This window comes from Pocillopora verrucosa, chromosome 13 (assembly GCF_036669915.1).
Source record: "Pocillopora verrucosa isolate sample1 chromosome 13, ASM3666991v2, whole genome shotgun sequence".
Taxonomy (NCBI): domain Eukaryota; kingdom Metazoa; phylum Cnidaria; class Anthozoa; order Scleractinia; family Pocilloporidae; genus Pocillopora; species Pocillopora verrucosa.
Window position 1 is genome coordinate 10634113 of NC_089324.1, and position 24051 is coordinate 10658163.

The 24051-nt window shown below is 37.6% G+C and overlaps 1 protein-coding gene across 1 annotated transcript; it reads right to left on the minus strand.

The window, feature by feature from the left end:
- Positions 1–8632: 8632 nt before the first annotated feature.
- Positions 8633–13612, minus strand: LOC131770161 (methyltransferase-like protein 27). Its single transcript, XM_059085867.2, has 4 exons — positions 13513–13612; positions 11260–11389; positions 9971–10346; positions 8633–8929 (listed from the first exon to the last, which is right to left on the minus strand). Exons 2-4 carry the CDS (start codon positions 11386–11388, stop codon positions 8751–8753), a joined length of 684 nt encoding a protein of 227 aa, XP_058941850.2. The 5' UTR covers position 11389; positions 13513–13612; the 3' UTR covers positions 8633–8750.
- Between the last annotated feature and the right edge of the window lie 10439 nt (positions 13613–24051).

Here is a 24051-nt window from a genome sequence, read left to right on the forward strand (position 1 = left end):
AGGAAAGCTCTATTGCAGTCGAAGATATTGGTAATAGACTCACTTGAACTAAAAAGAAAAACACTGAATATTAATATTTCTAATAAAAATTTAACATTGCAGAGGACCATTTATATTTGTAGTTTATAACTAGCGGTTGTGCAATTTAAGATAATTTCGTATTGATTCTCACCTGGTGCCTTAGACCACTGAAGGGTTTTCCCTTTCCCTACGTTATAAGTTCTCCACACAGTGACACTTTTCCCGTTATTTGTGTAGCTGAAATGATTTTGTGTGTTAATCCCCTTCCATTTGCCTTGAGTGGCGACTGTTTCATCTATTACGGTGTCAACAAGGGCAACCCTCACTCCACTTACTCCACCGTGGGACAGAGTGGCATCTTTGAAGTCAGCGGCAGTCAGAACGTCGTTACCTTCATTCACATATCGCCGAACATGTCCTTTGGTGGTGGTAGCCTTGCGGTTGCACGGACCTTTGCCACCCTGTTGATCGCTAAAGTCGACCCTCTTGATCAGAATCCCAGTTTGACGTGACAAAAGTGGGCATAAAGTCACCATAATAACACCATGATAGCACCCCGCATTATCTTGACACAAGAAGGCTCTTGTTATTTCTGGGTGCTCCTTTTTTAAGGCTGTGAGTACATGCTTTAGGATCCATACTACTGCATCACTGTTTTGGCTTGTATTTTTAACAACGTGGATAATTAACTGGCTCTATATTCTACCATTTTTCTTACGGACTATGACACTAATGTGCCAAGAGCAAACCAATCTGCTTGCGATTCACGATATCTTTGAGGCAAGAACTTCATTGCCCAGTCCTGGGTAATGAGGATGGAATTATCGTCGAGCTCTTTTAAGACAACCGTTCGCACTTTGTCTTGTACTGACCTCAGAAAATGTGCTTTCCGTGCGTCCACAGCGAGAACCACTTGCTGGTACATGTACAGCACGTCATCTCGATCTTCTGTACTCATGTCTGCAAGTTGAATTAATGACTAGTTCTGCGATTCCATTCTTCAGCTGTTCACGGCACTAGCAACTCTTTGACGTCGCTCAGCGCGTATGTGATACAGTGCTCTGCAACACTTGAAGCAAGAGATACGTGGACCTATATAAACAACAACAACAATAACAACAAAACCTGAGTAAGTGCTATTAGTAATGTGTATGCCTGTCTAGTCTTGAAGTGCCAATAAGGACAAGGTCGGCCTTCTTACATGCCTTTCTTTTTTAATCTATCTTTTGACTTTTTAGTTATAATACCAATTCTTATCCCTACATTCCCAATATTAAAGTGCCTCAGAGTTTTGTTAGGCTGCAAGAAATCCCTATATTCCCATTGCTAACTGTCCGCGGAGAATTGTTTACGAGTCAAATGTCCCCGCGGACAGTGGAAAAGGGAAATAGAGGGACTGCTCGGAGGCTCGAATAAATAATATCTCAAGACACGAAGTGCAATCTTGCATCAATATGAACCTGACTCATCTGCTATGGAAGAGTGATGAACAGAAAGGGTTTCAAAATTTTAAATTTTTCCTATAACTGCCTTTATTTATTCGGCATTTTAAAATATTGCCGCGCGTCCGTTTTGGCGATACCTTGCCAAATTTGGTCACCATCTTAATGGTACATGCTGTAAAACGCATAATTTTTAAGATGGTCATGATTTACGCTTATTCTCCAAGATAGATTTGATGAACAAAGCAGACTATGGTGTCAAAACCCTTTATAAAGAAATATTTATTGGTAGTGATTGTATATTACCTTAAAGTCGTTTTGAGATATTGCTTGCCTTCCTTGAATACTTTTCTAATCGTTTTGTTGTTGGATTATCACTTCCATGATTGGTCAGAGATTCAGCAATGGTCGCCAGGTCTTCTAGTTCTTTAGTTCCCTTCGCTGATAGATAATCAAGTCCTTGAAGAGACTTTCTTACTGTTGTTGAACACAATACCAGGATGCGTTGCATAGTTGATGCACTGAAGGGCTTGAAGTTAGTCTCCAAATAGTACTGCTGGTATTGATCGATGACGCGCTGGTTTACCATCGTTTGTATAACATTTGGGGTTTCAATGATTTTACCACCTGATAAATACAATACAAATAACGCTTCCCAAAAGGCAAGTCCTGGATTACATGAGGACTCGTGAGGAAAGACAAAAATGATCGAACTGGGAATAGTCCATTCGCATCTTTGTACTTCTTGCAGTGGGCAGCGGTATTCCACGACCATACTTCTTAATGTGGTGTCTTGCGGGTTATGCCTGGTAGATACTCTTGAAGCTTCGAAAATGGAACCAAATCTGCCTTTATGGACAGCACTTGCCTTCGTGTTTACCAACCAATACCATGTTCATATTTTTCTGTTAGAGCTCTTAAATAAATCGTTTCACTTTGATCGGCGTTTTCTACAGTGCGTCATCAACCAGCCTGGCATTCTTCACTGCTTCCCATAAAGCACCAGCATCCCCAAGAGCAATGACTTCCAGTAACGCAACAATGGATTTGCTTACCTTTGATATGTGTTTCTTTTGGCTCTGTGCTTTCAACTGGCTAAACGTTTTCTTAGATTGCATGTGCTATCGACTCCGCAATTTCGGATTTGAATTTTCTTTTTCGTTTTCCGTTTTCGTATGGAATTTTGAAAACGGATTACGATTCGTGTTTGGTTTTCTGTTTTCGGTTTATGGCATTGAAATTGACAATTTTTGTTTAAGCGGGAATATTTAGGAGACTAAGATGGCGGCGTTAGAAAATGTCTTAGATAAAGACTTTGTCGGCCGGTTTCTTATCGAACAGAAACATACTCACGAGGAGCTTGTCACTGAAATCAAGGCTCGATATCCGAATCTAAAGGGCTGTAGTTTACGAAGCGTAAAAAGGTTTTGTAATCACTAAGGAATAAGGAAAAGAATGAGGGTGCGCAATGCAATGCAAGCCCCGGCCCTCCCCCAAACCCATTTCGTAAAACACTGTAAATATAATGGATATAATTTGAATGTATATGATATGTATACTTATTAAATAAATGAATGAATGGATGAATAAATAAATAAATAAATGAAGGAATGAATGAAGGTATGAAAGAAGGAAGGAATGGATAGATAGATAGATAAATAAATAAATTGTAGGCATGAACCAATGCTTTATAGCGGAGCTCCCAGAGCGTAGCCCCATAATTATTCAAAATAGTAGTAACCCATCAAGCCGAAAAAATTTGGATGTACGACCGTACTACCGTACGACCCTACGACCGTACAAGGTGCTACTTTTTACATGCGTGGTCAACTGTACCGCGGGCAAGCCAACGCCACGGCTTTGTTCAGTGATCAGTGCACTGGTCTCCGAGTCGGACGACCTAGGTTCTAGTCCTGGCCGGGGCAAGGCGTTGTGCCCTTGAGACGTGCGAGCTCCACTTTTAGGCTTGGCTAAATCTATATATTATTAATGACAACATATAATGCTGACTGGCATCCTGTTGTCTTGGATTAAAGCGTTTATGTGGATTCAAGAAATAAATCTTAAAGCAAAGATAGAATCCAGGGCATTGAACCGTGTCACAATATGACCTCATTGATCTTAGTGCCAAATATAAAAGCAGGACAAAGGGGGACACAGTTTTTGCCTTTGCTAAACATTCTTGAAATTTTTGATAATGAGATATTTACCTGCTATGGCGAGAAGAAGAATGGACTCACTTTCCAGCTGAGCATAAGGGCATTTATATGTTTTAAGATGACCTTGGATGTCTCTTTTGCACTTAGTTATGACGATGCATTTACTTTCTCCACTGGTCTTGCAGGAACTACAAGAACCACTAACGAGCTCGGAGTAGCTGCATGTCGCCATTTTAGCAAACGAAGCAATTTCAAACAATGGTAAGCAAGAAAGAGGACGGCGAAGATAAGCATTCTCACGCTTATGGGCTTCCTGTGTGTAACGCAATCACATACCATCGATCGCACTGCAGTGGCGAGAAATGGTAGCATGGATAAGTTTTGAAAACGGTGGAGCGGACTTAAGTGCATACTCTTGGAATGGAAACCACTTCTAAAGGTGACATTTTGTGTAATTATAGCCTGGGCAATTCCTTCTGATGTTAAAAAAGTTTTTGTTATCGTTGGGTTGGTATCAGTTGGGAGTATGGCCGTTGTAACAACATAGACCAGCAATTTGCAGATGCTAGACTATCGAAAATTGCCCAGATTGCCTTGATTCTTTGGCTTCAGGAGAAAATTATGTATGTTAAATGTGAAGGAGACCTGTTTCGAAATTTTTATACGATATAAGAGGGATTCGAGTGTCTTGGTAATGTTTTTTTTAGTGTGACGTGCAAGTCACTTTGGTCATGTAACGCGCTTCTTGAGCTCAAATACGCTTTTATAAATCGCTCTAAAAATTCGGAGTTTAAGTAGCCCAGAGTTTTATTGCAGTTTCTAAAGGAAGAAACCTTGTTCTTGACAATGGTTATTGTATCAGTTTATGGAGCCATGTAACAATGGCCGATTTTAGTCGCCAAAATTGAGCTATGTTTTGATGGGTGAAGTTTTACCCGAATTAGAAAATTAGTAAAAAAAATCGTTTTTTAAGGAATCTTGGAAAAAAAAAACTTTAGAACCTTTAAAAAACACCTCTTGTTTTAGAATTATGAATTATGTGGTTTCTGAAATGCTGGCGGAATAGACTTTTTCGGCCGTTATCTTGAGGTGCCCTATTTCACCGGGAAAATACGATTATGAACCCCCAAATCACAAAATGCCACCGTTTTCCCAAAATATTTTTTTTTTCGGCATTTTTTATATTTTTCCGTAACTAAGGCCATTCATTCCTATGTTTGAAAAAATTTCAGTTCTTTTATTTTCAACACCTTTGCTCGATTTTTACAGACGACCACTCTTAAAATACTCAAAGGTACATTTTGGCTAAAACTATTGTTTGTTTAGTTTAAGAGCAAGCTGTGAAACCGTTATTTCCTTAGATATTTTTTAAGTAAAAATTCGATTTGTTTTGCATGTATGGAGCGCCGTCTTTTCCCATAATTTTTTAATTGCATGAAAACAATATATAAACAATTGCGTTTAAGTTGTTTTAAAACAATTGGTTCATACGTGCATTCATAAAGACATAGAGCGCGTGGGAAGTTTTGAAACGACACCTCAAGCAACTACTTCTCTGTGGCTATCTAAATTTCCCGTATGTCGGCCATGAGCGCGCGCTAAAGTATGAATCAATTGTTAATTCAAAGTGACAGTATGGATAGCTAGTGGATACCCTGTATAACACATAGAGATATCAGATTTCATGAAAAGGAATTGATTTAATCAATGGTTTTTGATATCTCTGCTTCGATAATCTTGTGGAGTGATGGTTTTAAATCTGTTCATAGGTGCACAGCTGTCCTGAGGTTGCGACGTTTGAGAGTCGTGTAGCCGAACTAAAACCGTGTGTACCTGATCTAGAAATGTATACAAGCGTGCAGCTATAGAGCCATGCAGTCACAGTTGCTTGGGTAAATCAATCAAAATCTTTGTTTCACTGCACAGAGTGGGTTAACTTATCGCATGTTATGACTATATTTGGTCACGGATGATTGACATCAGGTTCGTTGGCCTGACAATTTTGGTGGATGGTACTGTTGGCACGCATTTTTTCGCAGTATTTTGTTTGTTATTACAACGCAATATGAGTTAAGTACAAGTAGGAATACCACTGCCACTACGGTACACACCATCAAAGACAAAATTTCGTTTGGAATTTGTCAGTTAAGTGTGTGGCGTTCTCTGAAGTGAAGAGAGCTTGAATGACCTTCATAACGATCAGGTGGCTTTTATATTAAAGGGTAACATGACAGACTCAGAGTCTACATGAATTAGCCAGATCAAGGAATCTAGAAAGCATTGAAAATAACAGAGCTGCCACTTGTCAAGCCTTTATGTCAAGTATCGTTTAAAAGTTAGAACCTTCTAAAACATTTGCAGAGAAAGCTCGCAAAATTAGATCCAAATCCCAGTTCTGATAACTCGAACGCTTGTTCGTGGGATTCCGTCATTCACGTATACCGTAGGGTATACCCCCAGATACCTTTAGAAGATAACAGCACAAATTTGACATATGTTGAAGGGCCAAATTTTGTTTTCCTAACACACATTTCAGTTGTCTTTGTAAGTGACTTCTTGTTTCTCTATTACATCTAGGAATTTTCTAACGTTAACGTTTGAAGCATACCTTTGGAGAGCGTAGATTTCTTTCAAGCCTACGAAATGTGCTGTTCAAAGTAGGTAAAGTGTCCTCGTATATCCAACGTTTTATGAACACGACACAGATATCAATTCTGCACTTATAAAGTCATTTCAATCTGGTTCTGAGATTTCTTTCATTTATAAGACCGCTGCATCTGCATTGCTGGAATCCCTTCAGAAGAAAACGGAGCTGCTAAGAATATTCCCAAATGTGAGTGGTAACTTGACCTTTGCAGAGAAAAATTTCAATATTTCACAAGTATTTTACTATTTTTTTACAGTACGGTTAGCTTAGGATCGATCGATCTTTTATTTTTCTCGTAAGATTTAATCATTTTATTTGCCTATTGTTTAATTTAAGGTAACATGTCGTGAAAATCCAAAGTGTACAAAGAAACATGAAGTAAGTTAAAACTTGATTGGCTGGCAAGTCAATCAGGCTGACGATTAATTTTGTCTTTAAGTGGGTAAGTCAATTCGATATTACGTACATAATTCGGTCAGTAAGTTCGGATATATGTACTCTGTGATGCTCTGGAAGGTGTCCTCCTGATCATTTAACTGTTTGTTGAAAACCTTAACTTTGAAAGGCTTTTCTCCAGTTTGTACCTTGTGGGGTAAGAACACTAATGACCTTAAACAACAATTGTAAACGATAGGATGCATTCCATGTCATTTGTGAGATTTACTTTGTATAGTACCGTATGCACTAGGTTTCAAAATTTTGTCTACTCTGCCAAAAATCTTGTTAAGTTTTATCTCCGCTTAATTATAAATTTGGTAATTATATATGCAACTGAAATATTTTATAACCGCAGGATCTATTACCTTGAAATCGAACACCTTTATTTCGATTCCGTTCGCATGAAAGCGCACGGTACATATGTTTACATTCAGCCGTCAATTCTTGAGAGAAAATGTTGCCTCGTCGTATAATTGCGTTCGACGAAGGAGAACGCATACTAATCGTGTCGTTTTTGGGGAAATCACTCTCGAGGGTTTTATGGACTAGTTCCAAGGGAATCGATCGTGATGCCATGCGATTTCAGGCATTGGGCGCCATTTTGGACTGGCTGGATTGCTGACTTAGCTATGTGGCACAAATAGCCTCGATCTCACATGCAAATGTTTTCTTGGCCGCCTTGAGCTGAAGCCACCGATTTTTATTTCTCTGCGCAATCAGTAAAATAAAATAAAAAACTTTTACTAGAGATCGAACGCACTATATCAATTTTTAATTATCACTAGTTATAGATTTTTTGGGTCCTTCATGTTGGTTTTAGTCTTCGCCAATCTTCATCTTTGTCTTCGTAGTTCGATTACTGTAGAGAGTGAGCTATTGTTGTATATTTCCCAAGTTTCTGGTCTGCAGCAATTTCCACTGATGACGGATATAAGCGATCCTCACAGCTATGAACACTACTGAACGAGTAGTTTGATAAGACCTGAAAAAATTCAGGCCCATAGGTCATGGTTCAAATCCCGTACGGGCCTGAATTTTTTTTAGGTCTTATTTCAACTACTCGTTCATTAGTGTTCATAGCTGCGAGGATCGCTTATATCCGTTTCTTCCCTGCAGCGCACATATATGATTTTGACATATTTCCAATCATTATTCCAAAATGTTTAACATAAATTTATTGCACTTCGGATGGGGACGCCAAGTTGATGCCCATGTTAGGGATACCAACACGGTGGCCATGAAGTAATGCAAACATTTGCTGTCTTGTTTCGTTTCTAAAGTAATTAGTAATCGATTTTGAAATTGCTAACATTCATCTAAACACATTTACTAATCTTTCTTGTGCTCAGGGAATAAAATGTCCCACGATAGCTCATATTTTACAGCTTTCCTATGTGGAGCGAAGAAAAACCGAAATTAGAAATGGCTCTATTTTCAAAATAGAGAACTGCACGATGCTGAAACCTTTCTGAAGGCTTCAGGGGTCTTTCGTCTCTCGGAGTTAAACCATAATATCCCCTCTTATTTTGGATTCTTATGGTGGAAGACAAGTAAAAACCAAGGGTTGTGTTAGATTCGTGCTTCGAAAAAAACTTTTGAGTTTGTGTTGAATGTTTAAGTCAATACTAAGACCCCTGAGTTGTTCAATGGATAAGCAGCTTCTTCTCCGTCTTGACCTTAAATTTCTCGAGAGTCTTGGTACTTATCGGTTCCACCTTAAAAGCTTTTATTTTTACCACTGTGTTCAAATTCAAGAAAAAGGCATCCATATTTTCGAAATTTTAATATCAGGAAATGAAACGTAAGCCGTGACAGAAAATTTGAAATGTCTGCGGGCAGCCGCCGTCCACCGGCATTTGCAAAACTGTAAGTACAACATCAGGGCAATGTCGTTTGAACAGTTCGATTTATTTCATAAACTTGCTTTTGTTTTAACATCAAAATATCACAACAGCATTATAGCTGATGTTTCAAGCTAGCTAAAACAATGATTTTCCAGTATGGCCTAGATAAGTTAGGCGTAGCTGCCATGATACATGTTTCTTAGTTCTTCGAAACTTTGTAAACGAACCCCCAGCAATCACTGGGCATGTCCTCGGCTGCAGAGAAAGGTGAAGACTCTTTGGACATGCATATCCAATCGCCAGCTTTCTCCAGCTCTGTCATCATTTCTTGATAGTGTTCTAATTCCCATTTCTTTATGTTGAAACAGAGGACGCCATCTACAAAGAAGTTCACATAGGAATTTAGTGAGTTTCTTGTAAGGTTTTATCATGGGAAATTTCCATCCTTTTTCCTATTTGTCCATGTATTTATTAGATTTAACTCACAGAGTTGGTTAACCCTTTCACTCTTTGGATCTCTTTTATGTCTGTCATTTAATTCCTATGATGTTAATTAGGAGAATTTGGTATTGGACTAACCAATAATAGCCTAATTGACATATTCTTTTGTTTTCCAATCACTTGTCTGCTTGATATCATATTAATACTGTAAGGAGAAATTCTGTCTTGGTCACTCATGGGAGTTAAAGGGTTAACCTACAAACTGTAATATCATCCAAAGAGAAGTTGAAGAGACCAGCTTGGGAGCGTGCTCTTGATACATCAAGAAATTCTTTAAACGAATTTGCAGAGAGAACATTTGACCCCAGAAGAAGATTTACGGGTCAGATGCCGGATGTTTAGGGAATTTATCAAAAAGGGTGTTACGCGAGTCTTCACTACCAGATCTATCTCACGGTTTGAGTTTTCAAAAAACAAAAACAACCCAGCAAAAAAGAGAAGATTTGACCCCAGAAGAAGATTTACGGGTCAGATGCCGGATGTTTAGGGAATTTATCAAAAAGGGTGTTACGCGAGTCTTCACTACCAGATCTATCTCACGGTTTGAGTTTTCAAAAAACAAAAACAACCCAGCAAAAAACTTTTGATAGGATTTTACACGTTTTTTAAAAATCCTGATGTGTCTTCAATCTCAAATGATCTTTTTTTTTTTTCATTTTTGCTTAAAAATATTATTATTTCCTCAGAGGTTTATCAAAGTATGATGTTTAAAGGGTAGTGTCCGTTTTTGTTGTAGTTGTTTCTTTTTTTTACAGCGTTTGAAAGATTAAAAACATTGTGGGCAAATTTCTTCAACCACAGATGCTTTGAAACTGCGACTAAATGATTCTTTAGCGTCAAGTCTAACAATTAGCCACAGAACAGACTCCCCGAAGATATCCGTGCCTGTGCCTCGGTAAACTCCTGCGAAAGACCCACCAGTTTGAACCATTCTTATCATCTCCACGAAAGCAGAGGAGCCGATAAGCCCTGGAATGAGCGCCCCACCACAAATCAAAGCATCGAATTGCCCAGATTCAATCTGAGGTATCGGCTGGCCGTTCAAAGATGTGCAGATGAACTCAGTATAGACCTCTTTCTTCTTTGCTTCCTTTAACATCTCAGCTGAGATGTCCAAAGCACATAGGTTGGTGTATCCGAGTTTTTTGAGCTCAACTCCTATAAGCCCTGTCCCAGCTCCAACGTCAATGATTTTGATCTGATCCATTGCCTTGTCCTGTTTAACTTCTTTAAGGGCGTTATGAAAAGATTCGGCCAGTGGCTTGAAATATGAAGAGCGCGCCGCTGAATGTTCCTATATGATGAGAAAGTGCAAGCTGGTTATTAAGATTAGGTGTTCGATAACTACAACACTAGTCTAATATCGCCTTGGGCCCCTTTTCCTGGAGAGCTCTTGTAACTTTACGAACCCGAAAAGCTGATCTGTTTTCAATCAAAATCGAGATTTTGACCTAAAATTTTGAACTTAAACTATGAAAATATTGGGTAACAAGGTACAATAAACTTTAGCTTTTGAGCTAATAAGATACATGAAAAACTTACTCAGTTCTGATTGGTTAAGATACATGAAGTTTTCAGGTAATTCAATGCAGAAGAGGGTTAATTCAGTGCAAAGAAGTAACAAACCAGACTGAACAATTCCCCGAACTGTTTAGCCGGACTTTGAACTTTTTTACGCCTTAAAGATCTGAAAATATCATTGTATGTTATTGTTTTGATCGTACGCGGCTGTTTTGACCAAACACACAATGTCACTTGCAGGGTTTGAATAAATTATTTTTTCACTTAATGTGCGCGCTTTACTTCTGCATAATTTTGATAAACTATCTCTAGTTCCTAAGTCTTAATTAAGGGAATAATAGAGCAGTATTTAGTAATTTTGAATAAATAAGCGCATGTAAATCTTTAAAAAGACCACAAATTGCACTCGCCCTAAGGGCGCGTGAAATTTTGTTTTGAAAACATTTACTCGTGCTCATTTATTCCAAATTGCATTTGAAATCATATGATTACCTATACTAACACTGCACCATTATTCCCTTAATTAAGATCTAGGAATGTTGCAGCAGGCTCGAATGTTCCAGTAGTACTGGAACATTCGAGAAACGCAACCCTGAATGATGGATAAGGTGTCTGGTGGGTCAAACGGCGATGTCCCACATGGTCCCCCAGACCATTATTATTATTATTTTACTATTTTAGAGTACCTCATCATATGTTGCTGACCGTGCAGCATAGATACGTTTGATTTCATCTTCGGTTGTTTCTTTGGTTATTTTTGCTGTTTTTTCTCCGAAATACTTCGTTAAGCTTGCTTTAAACTGCTTCTCATCCATTCTACATTGAGGAACAAAATGCAAAATGTCATATGCACTCGTCTGATGAAGGCTTTTATTATGTGAAGTGCGGTGCTTTGTAATGATTTTCAGCCCTGAGAAAAGCCTTAACAGCACACGTGCAAAATTACCAAAATTTTTTTTACATGAGCTTGTTATCGCCAATCAGCGTCAATCGCCTTTTGCACCACTTTTTAAGGTTGAGGATCGACTGGCAAAGCCATCCTTGGAAGACGAGTTTAACAAAAGCAATTCATTTCCCACCCACGTTCCTACCCAAGCTGTTCTTTGAGTAACAAGTTGAAAAAATTCATAGCTTAACCTTCTAGCTGGTAGCGAGCAATGAATAATAATAATAATAATAATAATAATAGTAATAATAATAATAACGGTTTATGATCGGCACATCCATGGTATAGCTCTTCGCCTGATATAAGATAAAAAAAATAAATAAATAATAAATAAAAATACATAAATCTGAATTATGAATTTGCAAAAAGCTAGGTTATAAACAGTAAAATGTAATTATACAATATATACATTATTTAAAACTAGGCAAGAAATTATTCCGCCTTATTCCGGCAGCGCTCCCTTAAAATACATAATGTTTGCTTACTGGAGGATTTTAAATTATCATTGCATTTAACATTGGATGGCAGAGAATTGAAGAGAGCTGCCGCGTTATACTGAAAAGTGTCCAAGGCATCGGGAATGACTAGATTTATGGTACTTGATGACCGTAAATTTCTAGCATGTTTTACTTGCTCTGGGCCAATCAGGAGAGTACATAGCTTTGTGTGCGGCCTTTAGAACGTGGCATTCTCTACGTTCTTTCATGTATAACTGCAGTGATTTACAGAGTTGAAGGTTCTGAATAATACAAAGTACAAAGTTGAATTTAAAGTGTGTAACAAAACGCTGATTGGACAAAACATACAATAGTAACAGAACAACGTATGCATTTACAAGGAAAGTTTTAAATTAACACGATAAAGGTGATGATTAAGTGTAGGTCTCTCCCATTGAGTCTGGATACCTTCTTTGATTTTAAGTTGAAAAGTTGTGGATTCGTGATCTAAGATGTTAAAACACTCATCAGAACAGAGAGTGCGACATTGTGGAGAATTATGTAGATGTCGGAAAATGAGAGAGGTCCTATCAACACTTTGTTACACACTTTAAATTCAACCTTATACTCTGTATTATTCAGAACTGAAGATGACAGAAGAACATGTTTTTAAAGAGTTAAATGTCCTTTATAAAACAGCTAAAGCTAATCTTCACGTCAAGTGCATTTCTTCACCGCAGACAAAACAAACCTTATTACTGGTATCAATGTTTCAGTTCAACTTAACATAAATTTGTCTCAAAATCCTAACCTCTTCTTATAGTATTTCCGAAATTGTGGGAGGCAAATACACGGTCGATGGTGTTAGATTTTTAAGGTGAACAAAACACGACAATCAGAAAAACAATCATACAACGGAATATATCAAGGACAAGGTGTTCACCATACAACACTAATTTCTGGTTACCATGTATCTATGGCAAAAAACCATGTATCATCGGAAAAACCAAGAAAACTTCATTGTATTTGCTTTCACTCCTCTTTAATGCTTCATAGTACTTTGGAATGGAAGTACAATGTAATTTTAAATGTTCATCGAAATTACAGTTTCAACGGCGACTATTTTCATACTAATGATGTTGCGAACATCACATTAAATGAGCAAAAAAAATATACGTTACTGAAGAGTTCAGAATAATGTTGGGTCGCAATTAAGGAGGAAACTATGTGCTGTCAAGCCCACTCTGGCTAATTTCTTTGACTCTTATAATTTGATTCTCTCAGAATACTTTTTACTGACCCCTCCCTAAATTGTGCTTGTGATTTGTTCATCGAAATTACAGTTTCAAGGTTACTATTTTCGTACTAATAATGTTGCGAACATGACATTAGCTGGGCAAAATAATAATAATAAGTTACTGAAGAGTTCTGAATAATGTTGGGTCGCACTTAAGGAGGAAACTATGTGCTGTCAAGTCCACCATACTCGGCGAAAGGTACCAAGTACTCTCGATCTGCCTTCCTCGGTTCTCTAATACACAATCAATTCTACTTACATCCAATTTTACCCCACTCTGTGGAACTCTGGTTAATTTCTTCGACTCTTACAATTTGATTCTCTCTGAATACTCTTTGCTGACCTCTCCCTGATTTGTGCTGTGCATGCTACAAAATGAACAATGAAGTACATGCTTATATAGTCCCTATCGATAGGCATGGGCGGACATGCCAATCAACTGGCCTTGATTGGTTATTTTAGACTACGACAATGACTCAAGCATGGCGAATCTATATCGGGTCACTTAAACGCAAAGAATTCTGACATTTTTTGCTCATAAATTGTATATTTAGTGTTTCTTTAAATAAAGCTTTTGCCACAAAATATTTAATTGCAATATTTGCCTCGCCTTATAATCATAGTTTTCGATTAGCACGTGGTATTTTGTTAAACCTCCAATGTGCAAACCGATTTTGTAATCTGATCACCAAGTATTCTGTATTAGTTTTTTCCACCATTTTCATAAAAATGTTAGATAAATGTTAGAGAATATTCGAAGATCAGATTTGAAAATACTTAAAAGTACATTTTGTCTGTAACTATCATTCTTTCTAGTTTCAGAATAAGCTGTCTCTAAATGCCCTGCAACCAGGTACGTTCTAAAATAGACAGAGTGTATGGCAGTCAGACATTTTCACAGAATTTCCACCGAAAGGTTCTTTCAAACTTGTTAAGATTATCAGATGTTTGTTTAGAAATGTCAAAGACAGTTGGCTTTTAGTGGAAAAATTCTCTGTGCTGTGCAGCCTATAACATCGCTCGGTTGTCGACAATTTGTACGCTTCTGATCAGATTGCCGGGCACGGTAAAGCCCGGCGGTCAGAATTTTTAAAGTGCCATTAAATGGTTCCATTCTCCGTTCTCCATTGATCAAAATCTTATTTAAAAGTACTACAGAATACTTGGCGATAAGATTTTAAAATGCTAAAATGTCAAAGACTAATTTGGCTTTTAGTGGACAAATTCTCCGTGCTGTGCAGCCAATAGTATCGCTCGGTTGTCGACACTTTGCAATTGTACGCTTAAGATCAGATTGGGGGGCACGGTCTCGAATAGACCAAATGCCCGGCAGTCAGAATTTTCCAAAGTGCCACTAAATGGTTCCATTCTCCAATGATCAAAATGTTAGATGAAAATAGTACAGAATACTTGGCGATAAGATTTTAAAATACTCAAAAGTACATTTTGGCTAAAACTATTGTTTGTTTTAGTTTAAGAGCTAGTTGTTAAACCGTTATTTCCTAAGAGCTCTTTTTAGTAAAACTTCGATTTATGTTACATTTATGAAGCGCCGTTTTTTCCCAAAAGTTTTAAATTGCAAGAAAACAATATCCAAACGACTGCGTTTACGTTGTCTTAAAACAATTGGTTCATACGTGCGTTCATGGAGACATGGAGCGCGTGGAAAGATTTTAAATGACGCCTCGAGCAACTTCTCTTTCTCTGTCTCCCGTTTATCGGCCATGAGCGCACGCTAAAGTATGAACCATTTGTTGATTCAAAGTGACAGTATGGTAAACTAGTGGATACCATGTATAGAACATAAAGATATCAGATGTTGGAAGAAAATATCATGAAAAGGAATTGATTTAATCGACGGTTTTTTATATCTCTGCTTCAATAAACTTGTGGAGTGATGGTCTTAAATCTGTTCATGGACGCACAGCTGTCATGGACGCACAGCTGCTTGGGTTGATCAATCAAATCTTTGTTTCACTAGACAGAGTGGGTTGACTAATCTCATGTTATGACTATATTTGGTCATGGACAATTGACACCAGGTTCATTGGCCTAACAATTTTGGGTGAGTGGTACTGTAGGCACGCATTTTTATCGCAGTATTTGTTTGTTATTAAAACGCGATATGAGTTAAGTGCAAGTGGGAACACCACTGCCGCCACGGTACACACCATCAAAGGCAAAAATTCCGATTACAAATTTGTCAGTTAAGAGTGAGGCGTACTCTGAAGTGAAGAAACCTTGAATGACCTTCATAGCGACAATGTTCAGGTGGCTATTATCTTAAAGGGTCACGTGACAGACTCTGTCTCAGAGTGTACATGAATTAGCCAGATCAAAGAATCTAGAAAGAACTGTAAATAACAAAGCTGCCACTTGTTACGCCCTTATGTCAAGTATTGTTTAAAAGTTATGCTCTTTCAGAATTCCCAGGTTATCCAGGACATCGTTTAAAACATTTGAAGAGAAAGCTTGCGAAATTGGAAGTAAAGCCCAGTTCTGATTACTCAAACGCTTGCTCGTGGGTTTCCGTCATTTATGTATACCGTAGGGTATACCCCAGATGCCTTTAGAAGGTAACAGCCCAAATCTGAAATATGTTGAAAGACCAAATTTTGTTTTTCTAGCACAGATTTCAGTTTTCTTTGTAAGTGACTTCTTCTTTCTTTATTATATCTTGGAATTTTCTAACGTTAACGTTTGAAGAATTCTTTTGAGAGCGTAGATTTCTTTCAAGCCTACGAAATATACTGTTCAAAACAAGTTAAGTGTCCTCGTATATCCAACGTTTTATTAACATGACACAAATATCAATTCTACATTTATAAAGTCATTTCAATCTGGTTATGAGATTTTCGTAATCTGATCAGCAAGTAATCTGTATTAGTTTTTCTACCATTTTTATAAAAATGTTAGATAAAAATATTAGAGAATACTCGAAGATCAGATTTCAAAATACTTAAATGTACATTTTGGCTATAACTATAATTTTTTCTAGTTTCAGAATACGCTGTCTCTAAATGCCCTTCAACCAGGTACGTTCTAAAATAGATGAAATGTCTGGCAGTCAGATATTTTCCCAGAATTTCCACCGAAAGGTTCTTTCAAACTTGTTAAGATTATCAGATGTTTGTTTAGAAATGTCAAAGACAGTTGGCTTTTAGTGGAAAAATTCTCTGTGCTGTGCAGCCTATAACATCGCTCGGTTGTCGACAATTTGTACGCTTCTGATCAGATTGCCGGGCACGGTAAAGCCCGGCGGTCAGAATTTTTAAAGTGCCATTAAATGGTTCCATTCTCCGTCCTCCATTGATCAAAATCCTAGATAAAAGTACTACAGAATACTTGGCGATAAGATTTTAAAATGCTAAAAAGTACATTTTGGCTAAAGCTATTATTTATTTTAGTTTAAGAGCAAGTTATTAAACCGTTATTTCTTTAGAGATTTTTTTAGTAAAAATTTGATCTGTTTTGCATTTATCAAGCGCCGTCTTTTCCCAAAAGATTTAAATTCCAAGAAAACCATATATATATACAACTGCGTTTACGTTGTTTTAAAACACCTGGTTCATACGTGCGTTCATGGAGACATGGAGCGCGTGGAAAGTTTTCAAACGACGCCTCGAGCAACTTCTCTGTCGCTGTCTAAACTTCCCGTATATCGGCCATGAGCGCACGCTAAAGTATAAAGTAATTGTTACTTCAAAATGACAGTATGGTTAACTAGTGGATACCCTGTATAGAACATATGGAAGAAAATATCATGAAAAGGAATTGATTGAATCAACGGTTTTTGATATCTCTGCTTCAATAAGCTTGTGGAGTGATGGCTTTGAATCTGTTCATGGGTGCACAGCTGTCTTGAGGTTGCGACGTTTGAGAGTCGTGTAGCCGAACTAAAACCATGTGTACCTGATCTAGAAATGTATTCAAGCGAACAGCTTCAGAATCATGCGGTCAAGTCGGTCACAGCTGCCTGGGTTAATTAATCAAAATCTTTGTTTCACTGCACAGGGGGGGATTGACTAATCTCATGTTATGACTATATTTGGTCATGGATGATTGAAATCAGGTTCGTTGGCCTGACAATTTTGGTGGATGGTACTGTAGGCACGCATTTTTTTCGCAGTATTTGTTTGTTATTACAACACAATATGAGTTAAGTGCAAGTAGGAACACCACTGCCGCCACGGTACACACCATCAAAGACAAAATTTCATTTGGAATTTGTCAGTTAGGAGGGTGACGTTCTCTGAAGTGAAAAGACCTTGAATGACCTTCATAACGATCAGTTACCTTTTATATTAAAGGGTCACGTGACAGACTCTGTGGCAGAGTGTACATGAATTATCAAGGAATCTAGAAAGAACTGTCAATAACAGAGCTGCCACTTTCCATGCCCTTATGTCTAGTATCGTTTAAAAGTTATGTTAGTCCGAATTCCAAGGTAATCCAGAGAACTTTCTAAAACATTTGCAGAGAGAGCTTACAAAACTGGATGCAAGACCCAGTTCTGATAACTCGATCGACCGCTTGCCCGTAGGATTCCGTCATTCATGTATACCGTAGGGTATACCCCCAGATAGCTTTAGAAGATAACAGCACAAATCTGAAATATGTTGAAAGACCAAATTTTGTTTTTCTAACACACATTTCAGTTGTCTTTGTAAGTGACGTCTTCTTTCTTTATTACATGTAACGAATTTTCTAACGTTAACGTTTGAAGTATTCTTTCGGAGAGCGTAGATTTTTTTCAAGCCTACGAAATTTACTGTTCAAAGCAGGTAAAGTGTCCTCGTATATCCAACGTTTTATGAACATGTAACACAACTATGTATCACATGCTTCGTTGCACCAACATGTATTACCGCATTATTGTTCGGACCTTTGTAAAATTTACACCTTTGCACGCCTTGTTCATATTTAGTGATTGCAATACATTAAATATTCAGTTTTGGACATGTAACAGAAGCGTGAACAAACACGACACAGATATCAATTCTGCACTTATAAAGTCATTTCAGTTTGGTTCTGAGATTTCTTTCATTCATATGACCGCTGCGTCTGCATTGCTGGAATCTCTTCAGAAGAAAATGGAGCTGCTCAGAATATTCCTAAATGTGAGTGGTAACTTGACCTTCACAGAGAAAAATTTCAATATTTCACAAGTTCTTTACTATTTATTTACAGCACGGTTAACCTAAGATCGATTCGTCTTCTATTTTTCTCGTAAGATTCAATTATTTTATTTGCTTATTGTTAATTTTAAGGTAACATATCGTGAAAATCCAAAGTGTTGCAAAATGGACTTGAACTCATTTATTCTCGCTCCTGTACAAAGAATCATAAAATAAGTTAAACTTGATTGGCTGGCAAGTCAATCAGGCAGACGATTAATTTTGTCTTTAGGTGGGTCAGTCAATTCGATAGTACGTACGTAATTTAGTCAGTCAGTCCGAATATATGTACTCTGTGATGCTCTCGAAGGTGTCCTCCTGATCATTAAACTGTTTGTTGAAAACATTAACTTTGAAAGTCTTTTCTCCAGTTTGTACCTTGTAGGGTAAGAACACTAATGACCTTAAAAACAAACAACTATAAACGACAGGATGTATTTCATGTTATTTGTGAGATTTACTTTGTATAGAAAATGTTGCCTCATCATATAATTGCGTTCGACGAGGGGGAACGCATACTAATCGTGTCGTTGTTAGGGAAATCACTCTTGAGGGTTTTATGGACTAGTTCCTCAGGCATTGGGCGCCATTTTGGACTGGCTGGCTGGCTATGTGGCACAAATAGCCTCGATCTCACGTGCAAATGTTTTCTTGGTCGCCTTGAGCTGAAGAAACCGATTATTTTCTCTGCGCAATCAATAAAATAAAAAAAAACTTTTACTAGAGATCGAACGCACTTTGCCAATCTTTGATTATTATTAGTTATATCTTTTTGGTCCTTCATGTTGGTTGTAGACTTCGCCGTTTTTCATCGTTGTCTTCATAGATCGATTGCTAGAAAGAGTGAGCTATTGTAGAATATTTCTCAAATTTCAGGTCTGTAGCCATTTCCGCTGATTAGTTATTAGCCTAAATGTCTGATATAAATTTATAGCGCTTCGGATGGGAACGCCAAGTTGGAGCCCATGCGAGGGGTGTCAACATGGCGGCCATAAAGTAATGCAAACATTTGCTGTCTTGAAATTAAGAGATCCTCGCAGCTACGAACACTACTGGAACGAGTAGTTGAAAATAGGACCTGACAAAAATTCAGGCCTGTACGGGATTTGAACCCATGACCTTTGCAATACCGGTGCAGCGCTCTACCAACAGAGCTAACAAGCCAACTTAAAAGCTTTTATTTTTACCGCTATGTTTAAATTTAAAAAAGGCATCTATATTTTCGAGTTTTTAATTTGTATAAAAATACAATTTAGAATATCAGGAAAAAAAAATCTGACAAAAAATCTGAAATGGCTGCGGTCTCGCCGCCCACCGACACGTGCAAAACTGTAAGTACAACTTCAGGGCAATGTCGTTTGAACAGTTTGATTTATTTCATGTGCTTGCTTTTGATTTAACATCATAACAACATTATAAATGATGTTGCAAGTCAGCTAAAACAATGATTTTCTATTATGGCCTAGATGAGCAAGGCTTAACTGCCATGCAACATGTTTCTTAGTGCTTCGAAACTTTGTAAACGAACTCCCAGCAATCACTAGGCAAGTCCTCGGCTGCAGAGTAAGGTGAAGACTCTTTGGACATGCACATCAATTCGCCAAATTTCTCCAGCTCCGTCATCATCTCTTTTAGTGTTCATCATCTCTTTTATTATGTTGAAACAGAGGAAGCCATCTGAAAAGAAGTTAACATTGGAATTTAGTGCGGATCTTGAAAGGTTTTATCATGGGAAATTTGTGAACCCTTTCACTGCTAAGATCTCTTTAGTAATTCTCTTCAATATGGAGAAATTCTGTCTTGGTCACTCATGGGAGTAAAAGGGTTAACCTATAAACTGCAATATCATCCGAAGAGAAGTTGAAGAGACCAGCTTGGGGGCGTGCTCTTGGTGTATCAAAAAATTCTTTCAAGCGAATTTGCAGAGAGAAGATTTGACCCCAGAAGAAGATTTACGGGTCAGATGCCAGATTTTAAGGGAATTTATCAAGAAGGGTGTTACGTGAGTCCTCACTACCGGATCTCACGGTTTGAGTTTTCTAAAAACACAAACAACCAAGCAAAAAAACTGCCAGATGATTTTCCACGTTTTTCCTTTTCTAAAATCTTGAAAGATTCAAAACAATGTGAGCAAATTTATTCAACCACAGGTGCTTTGCAACAGCAACCAAATGATTCTTTGGTGTCAAGTCCAACAATTTGACACAGAACAGACCCCTCGCAGACATCCACTCATCGCTTGTTTTGAGGAGTGTTTTAGCATCTTGGATCACGCTTCCACAACTTTTCAACTTAAAATCAAAGAAGCTACCACATTCAATGGGAGAAACCTACTCTTAATCATCAACTTTATCATGTTAATTTAAAACTTTCCTTGTAAATGCGTACATTGTTCTGTTACTATTATTTGTTTTGTCCAATCAGCACTTTGTCATACGCTTTAAATTCAACTCAGTACTTTGTATTATTCATAACTGAAGATGACAGAAGAACTATCGAAACATGTTTTTAAAGAGTTGAATATCATTTATAAAACAACTAAGGCTAATCTTCAAGTCAAGTGCAGTTCTTTACCGCAGACAAAACAAACCTTATCACTGGTATCAATGTTTCTGTTGAATTTATCATAAATTTGTCTCGAAATCCCCACCAGTCCTTATAGCATTTCCGAAATTGTGGAAAGCAAATATACGGTCGATGGTGTTAGACTTTAGAGGTGAACAAAACATGACAACCAGAAGAACAATCATACAATGGAATGAATCCAGAACAAGCTGTTCACCATACAGCAATAATTTCTGGTTACCATGTATCTGCGGCAAGTGAACATCATCGGAAAAACCAAGAGAACATCATTGCATTTGCTTTCAATCGCCTTCAGTGCTTCACAATACTTTATAATGGAAGTCCGATGTATATTTTAAATGTTCATCGAAGTTACAGTTTCACAAGGCTACTATTTTTATACTAATGATATTGCGAACATTACATTAGCTGAGCAAATAAAAATACGTTTCTGACGAGTTCAGAATAATGTTGAGTCGCAATTAAGGAGGAAACTGTCAAGCAAGCCCACCACGCTCAGCGAAAGGCACTAAGGTATTTTGTTAAACCTCAAATGTGCAAACCGATTTTGTGACCTGATCACCAAGTACTCTGTATTTTTTTTCTCCACCATTTTGAAAAAATGTTAGATACAAAATATTAGAGAGTATATATAAATCAGATTTCAAAATACTTCAAAGTACATTTTTGCTATAACTATCATTTTTCCTAGTTTCAGAATACCCTGTCTCTAAATGCCCTGCAATCAGACGCGTTCTAAAATAGACGAAATGTCTGGCAGTCAGAAATTTTCACAGAATTTCCACCGAAAGTTTTTTTCAAACTTGTTAAGATCATCATTTATCTAGAAATGTCAACGATTAATTTGGCTTTTCAGCGCACAAATTCTCCGAGGTATTTAAATTGATCTTATTTCTAAACTGTGGGTCGAGTCTTATCCGCACTGAATCACCCGTAAGGGTATCTTTGAACAAAAATAATAAGAAACGTATGGCGAGGTGGAAAAAATCTTCCGAGAGACTTTGCCTCAGGGGCAAAATACGGTTACTAAGTCCGTAAAGCTTCACCTCCCATCATCCTTTGCTCTCCAGTCAATTTTGCAGAAAATTGTGCTCGTTTCTACCGACTGACTACTGATTGACGACCTAAACAATTAGTACTTTATTCCGCATTCCAACATTCCAGTTTATACATAATTCTGTTCTTTGCTTTCAGAAGGGGATATCCATTTAACTTTACAGCGACATGTAAGAATTTAACCTCCTGATGAGCCTCCAAGCCAACAGGATTACTTTATTTCAGGTAGATCATAACCATTACAAATTCCTCAAATGTTTTTGGTACATTCGCATCACTAATCATTCCGTAAAGTTTTAATCGGATAGTGTAATCGGACAGTTAGTTGTAATCGGACACCTGTGGTCGGACTGTTGAAGCAGTCACTCATACTAAATCCACTCGGCTAAATCCACCAGTCACAGAATTAATCACAATAAATATTGTTTCTTTGTCTTCATGCCTTTCATTCCGTACCCTCAACTGTTCTCTTAACTTCCATCAATTTTAAAGTATGGTAGTGAGCTTATGCTTTTAAAGTTTCTTGACCACAGTATGTTTAAATTGTAACGTGTTAACTGCTTAATAGACCTTTTTACAGTTCACGGTGCCATATTGGATTGGTAACCGCGCACACACGATAACAAGGCTGGGGTTGACCCGGCGGTTCTTTCAAACAGCTGATATGCTGACATTTCACGTTCGAGTGCACTTTTCAATGCGATTCTCCCTTCAAAATGGTTCTTTAATACAATAGTATGGAAATTTCCTCATTAGATGACATCCAGAAACTCGAAGCAAAAGATCTCAGGGAGATTTTAAAATCTAATTCAAAATCGGCGGGCGGAATTAGAGCCGAATTAGTGTCGAAAGTTCATGCTTTGCTGATGTGACACGTCCTTCCATCAAGCAGTGGAGAAAACCGGAAACTTCTTAAAGATGTCTAGGACCTAGAAAAAAACTAGAGCGACTTCAAATACGAAGCAACTATGGTAAGGATTTCAGTCCTTGGATGGTCGAGCGATCTCCGTAATTTACCTGAGATTAATTTCATTCAGCTTTACGATTACCTTGTTGTTTCCTGAGAATATCGCCACATCGTGTTAAGAGGAAGGCATCACAGGAAGTACCACAGAAGTTGTTCAGTATGGCTTAGAAAGCGAGGCAAAGGCTGTAGCCCTCTAGGTAGAGGAGATTTGTTATTGCTGCTGTTGTTGATGTTGTACTTGTTGTTGTACCATATTCTTCAGTTAAAGTTATTCCCATTTTGTTTACCAAGATGTATTTCAGTTTGCCATTCGTACATTGTATCTTATGAGAAACTATACAATAGAGCCTGTACAGCCACTTGATTATAACCTTCTTTCTATCAACCCCACGAGGGAAACTGTAACTAACAGCTGTCATAATATTTTGAAACCCATCTGGTCCACAACTTATGCTCGTGATACATTGAAAACCATTTGAGTTTGCCACTCATGGTAATTTATTAAGTGGCAAGACAGCATTGAAAGAATCAGACTAAAATAATAGACAATTTAAAAACTCCCAAAAGTGACTGATTCATGTAACTTCTCCCTATAATATCCAAAGACTATCCAGAAACGGATAGTGATAATACTGAAACTTATCAGGCAGAAGTTATCTTGATCTTACATCAAATTCTCATAACTTATTTACAAGTAAATGTGTAGCAACTAGAAGGGAGAATTAACAATCAGATCTTGGGTATTTAAGGGTTAAAGGAAGAGAGCAGAAATGCTTCCTCAGCTACTGATCTCAACAATGCTAGTCCTTTACATACATTTAAGTTTCTGTCAGTCATAAACATTCAGTGAATTGATATTCCCATTCTTGGCACTCAGAGGCTTTCTGACACAAAGGTTTGCTATACTAGTTCTTATTACCTTATGTTAACCAATGTTATGATAATATAATTTTGAGATACTTAAAAGATTGAGAAATATATCCAAATCAAGATATTTATTTTATACTGTTAC

Excerpts from the sequence above, each read along its gene's own strand:
- LOC131770161 (XM_059085867.2), bottom strand. The coding sequence starts at position 11,388 with ATGGATGAGAAGCAGTTTAAAGCAAGCTTAACGAAGTATTTCGGAGAA. Across the intron at positions 10,347-11,259 it reads GGTCAGCAACATATGATGAG|GAACATTCAGCGGCGCGCTC; the intron begins GTACTCTAAAAT and ends CTCATCATATAG. Across the intron at positions 8,930-9,970 it reads GATAAGAATGGTTCAAACTG|ATGGCGTCCTCTGTTTCAAC; the intron begins GTGGGTCTTTCG and ends ACTTCTTTGTAG.